We start from the raw sequence: 5,000 nt of genomic DNA, 5'->3' as shown, positions 1-5,000 counted from the left end.
ATATCAAGTGTTGAAATGTACCTGCAGTATGTGATATGATGTCGGGATTAATTTCTTCTGCAGACAAAGTGGAGACAACGTCCATGCTATGGGACGTCTTTTCGGGCCCCTCTAACTCCGGGACATGTCTGGACCTTCTCTTGCAAGCACCGCAGAACCTGCTTTTCACAAGCACTCCGATCAGCATCATGAGAACGGGCACCAAAGCCACGGCGATTCCAACAGCAACTGCCACCGGAACCCTCGTTTCTTGGCTTTGGTCTCTCGCTGGCTCTGTCACAGGGGAAACAGTGTCTCGCGTTACTTTTCTTTCAGGGGATGGTGCAATTCCATTTGGTTTTAGTGTGTAGATTTAAATGGGAGAAATAACAGTTAGGAACTGGAAGGAAAATTATAAGATATCATCCCCATAAGACCATTGTAATGGCTACCTTTTATAGAAACATTGGTGCAAGTAGAAATTTTAAACAATGCTATTAATTTTAATATTTGCAAGAGTGATGATTTAAAACACCGGCATGTGCAACGCAACGATAAAGAACTTACTCTAAATTTCAAGAGCTACAGATAGGTAGGCTACATTTCTCATGTCATGATATGCAAAAATTTTCTACATGGAAAAGTTATGTGAATCGCAAGCTTATTCAGAAATATTTGCATAACGCACAAAGAGTACAATATTTGAAATATAGTATTTGTTTTACAAATATGGATTTTAGTGGTTAAAGCGAGGTAAAGGTAGTAAAGGTCTTTACAAGATTCAAATGTCAATTTAGTAAGGAAGAAAGTCAGTTGAACCCTTTCGAGAAAATGACAGTAAACGTTTATACATTTTCCGTGATCCTTAGGGACTTAAGTTACCTTTTCTGGATGATGGTATCAAAATCAGGATGTGCATTTTCTTCGTTAGCATATTGCATTGACCCCCGATACCTCATACAATAAGTGTGTGGGGTATCTCAAGAACTAATTGAGCTATTTTGAGGTTCCTGGTATAAATCTATGTTTTCTGGCTGTGTTGAGTTTACTTATGAGGTGATTGAATTGATTTGAGGTCTATAAGTTTTTTTTTTTTATAACTTTTAGAGAAGGAATACTTTGTGACCGTGATGACAGTGTAAAAATTAAGGAAAATATATCATATAAACTTCACCTTGGTACAGGAGGGGGCCGTATTCCTGCTCTGGCAATGAATATTTTTGAGTAAAGAAAAAGACTGTACAAACAAGTTTGTAATTTGCACAGCCACATCATTAAGTGATTAGAGTTTTAAAAAGATGCGTATGATTCATGTACTGATTATATTATCTTTTTGCTTCTTTGTGTGGTCAGAATGGAGTGTGTTCTTGGAAATGTCGGCCAGCACAATGCACACAGATAATTTTTTTTTTTTTTTTTTTTTTTTTTTTTTTTTATCAAGCGTCATAATAAGAGATTTAAACCATTCTTTCTTCAAGTATGCGTAGGCTAGGTGGTTTACATAAGAAGTTCTTTGAAGTTCATCACAGTGATGACGGTAATATACTTAAACGTGAGTTTCATTGTATACGTCTATAACACAAATCAAAATAGCAGGAAAACGTCATATAAAAGAGGAAATATCAGAAATTAGGAGTTCAAAGCAGCTTCGGTCGGACGACTTGGTTGCTGAAACTGGTGCGCAGTTTGACTTTAAAGTACAATCACATGTTCTGAGTATCTTAGGAAAATACTCTTTGATCAATATATGACCGCAAATTCTATATATACTGATGTTGATTGGCACGTTGGGGAGTACACCAAAGTGCTTTTGAAAAAAAAAATGTTCTAATCAAAATAACAAGATAGCAGAGGGTATTGTGCAACCCACTGCATCTCTAGGTGAACATGACTTACCTAGAGCACATGCAAGATATGTAAACGGCAAAGCAAACTTTGCTTAACTTTGCAAAACGGGCTAGGGTACTTAAAGACCTAGCCTTTTTATCACTTGCTCATATCATGCTCTGATAGGACTAAAATATGGAAAGAGTATGAACACTTAGAAAAACAGAAAATACAAAAAATTAAAACATCTCATCAAAGCTAATAAGGATTATAACTTTTACCAGAAAGGGTATAATATCGAGTCGGTTTATCTACTTATTTGTTTGTTTCTATCTGTCCGCAGACAGAATCACGTAATTGAAACTAGTCATAAGTATGATGCTGATTAACATGATCATGATATTGTCAGTAAGTATTGAAATACTTTATTATGTATGTATCCTGTCTATGCGATTAGAAAATAATGATTTACACAAAATATACTTTGTGGTCTGTACCAAACACAGATTCAATACTAGGAAACGCAGTAAAGGATACACAATTTAAATTGACAAAATAATGTTCACCACAGCATAATTCGGTGTGTGTTGCCGTAAAAAAGAATATATATATATATATATATATATATATATATATATATATATATATATATATATATATATATATATATATATATCTTCAATTCATAACATGGCATTGAAATAAAATTGATTCAAACACCTCATAAATCGATCAAGCAGCCTAAAAAAGTAATGATATTGACTCCAAGAAGCTCAAAATCGGTCAATTACTTCTTGAGAAATGCCACAATTGTAATATGGCAATATGCCAATAAAAATGCATAGCCTCATTTTTATGTCATTAGCCAGAAATGGTATTTGTAGTCCTTGAGCCCAAAAATATACCAAGCGTAAACTATTTTTATAATTTATTTAAGGGTTTCAGCTGTACACTGGACTTTTTCTTCCCTACTAATTATAAAATTAGCCCCCTCTCCACCCAAGCAAGGACCAGAAAGGCAAGGTAATGGATGTTGATAACTCAGTAGTTAGGCTTATATGCTCCCCCTAAAACTTCATTTCTACATCAAAAGGATAGTGAGGTTGCAGACACCACAGGACACTACAAGAAACTACTAAAAAAGATAAGTTACGTAGATAACAGAATACAAATTAATCCATAATTTACATGGTAAACTAGAACGTACCAGCATTCGTTTCCTCTGGTGTTTCGGGCACAGTTATTGTGTAAGCTTTGAGCTCAGTCATCTTCGAAGATCCCTTGTCATTGATGGCCACGATGGTAATCTTGTAGGCGGTTGCAGGTCGCAGGCCGGATATGCTGAAGGATGGTGATAGCCTGCTGACCTTCACGATAGGGCTCAATTTGCCAATCTGGTAAACCTATTGATTTTGATAATAATAACAATGATGATAAATACTATAATGATGGTGGTCATCATCTTGTTATGAAGATAAATTCTAGGGTTTTTTGTCATATTCAAAAACGCTCGTAAATATTTAACCAAATGTGTGACACAACCACAGGATTTGCATATATGAGCAAAATACTGTGTTTTTGCCTCATACTACACTCTTCTATCCATTATTAATTGAATATTCCCATGTTAATATTGTTGTTATTAGATTCCTAAATCAAATGACTTATTAATCTTTAAAAAAAAGTATCAAACTATCTATTCTGGTCGTTTTTTGTCGTCTTAATATCTGCATTAAAATTGAACTAAAATCATCTTTTTTCCCCACTTTAGTCCAGGTATATTAGCTTGAGTCAGAGCCAGACTCTGAACAAACTGCAACAAAAGATTTTTTTGGGACAATACATATTCTAAAGATATCTATAATAATAATAATAATAATAATAATAATAATAATAATAATAATAATAATAATGATAATAATAATAATAATAATAATAATAATAATAATAATAATAATAATAATAATAATAATAATAATAATAATAATAATAATAAACTTGAATTCTCCTTTAGAAAATGTGCCTTTTCCAGTTTGGTCGACATTTTTTGAAAACTTTCATCCACTTTGGATAAGTTTTATCTATTGGTGTTTATGGTGTTGTGTTTATTGTTGCTGTATTTTTATACATGTCAAAATTTTTGTGTGTATCTGATCAAAATATTAGATACTTTGTTTCTATTTATCAGGTAAACTTCAATCATGAATGTCATTCTAAGCAGTATTAATGTGCCATCGTTGGTGAATCACTGCCCAGTGTTAAGGAGGCTTATATTTAAAGACAGAACGGTACCAGTAAAACTAAAGATTGCAGTTTAGAGAGAATTTTATTGGTGAAGGTTAAGCAAGGAAATGTACTTAATGAACAGTAAAGAAAATGGTCTAAAAGTGAGCGTCAGTTTACACAGATTCAAACCAAATCAGCTCAAGTGAAAACTGATCAGAGGCAGGTGCCGTAAATTACTTCCACTTTTTATTGCAAAACACATTGGTTATTCTGTGGCCAACCTTTTAAAAGTGATGTAAAGAGAAAATCAATGGAATCTGTGATATCTTCTGTGACAACCTTTGAGTTTAAGATAAACAATAAATATATCCGACCCACCATTATATTGAAATTTATTGGTGATTATTATGTCAGAAGAAGATAATAGCCCATTCGAGTCTATTGTGGTGTGGCTGGAGGTCTCAATACGGAGATGAGTTTTCCCCTGTCTATTGGGGCTATTATGGCATATTTGTGTGTATGAGAGAGATTACAACTCATTTACGCCAGAAACACAGAAACCCACACAATATGTGACAAAACTGTTAGTTCAACTCTCTGTGCTTTGTTCATTTCTAAAGCATGTGATCTGCCACTTTCCCTGCTAACAGAAGAGAATGGAGATGAGGAAACAGAGGATATTTCGACTGAACAACCACTATCTCCAGATATAAACAGCCATAGAAAATCTACTTCAAAAGGTTTTAAATGGAAATAGTAACTTCGCTCCAAAAGATTAGCAAAACCTTTGTATAATACAAGTGAAGGTAAATGTTAATAAAAAAGGACTTGGAAACAATGGGATTACCAAGGTTAGGCTACAATATATAGACCCAACAGATATCCTAAAATATTTCGTCATAGATGAGAGGATTGATGATTAGGAGTTTCACATTAGGTCGTGTTATGGCATGTGAGAATATCTGGCT

General features: G+C 33.8%; 1 protein-coding gene across 1 annotated transcript in view; it reads right to left on the bottom strand.

The window, feature by feature from the left end:
- The window catches only part of LOC137622395 (uncharacterized), a 150,879-nt gene that overhangs the window by 15,346 nt on the left and 130,533 nt on the right, over positions 1-5,000 (bottom strand). Inside the window, exons 29-30 of the mRNA XM_068353008.1 lie at positions 3,014-3,209; positions 22-273 (exon numbers count right to left, since the gene is read on the bottom strand). Of these exons, the coding sequence (XP_068209109.1) occupies positions 22-273; positions 3,014-3,209 (448 nt within the window). The remainder of the gene's footprint in view (positions 1-21; positions 274-3,013; positions 3,210-5,000) is intronic.

This window comes from Palaemon carinicauda, chromosome 29 (genome assembly GCF_036898095.1).
Source record: "Palaemon carinicauda isolate YSFRI2023 chromosome 29, ASM3689809v2, whole genome shotgun sequence".
Classification (NCBI taxonomy): Eukaryota; Metazoa; Arthropoda; class Malacostraca; order Decapoda; family Palaemonidae; genus Palaemon; species Palaemon carinicauda.
Note: the sequence above shows the minus strand (reverse complement) of the source record. Positions and strands in the feature narration are given on the sequence as shown.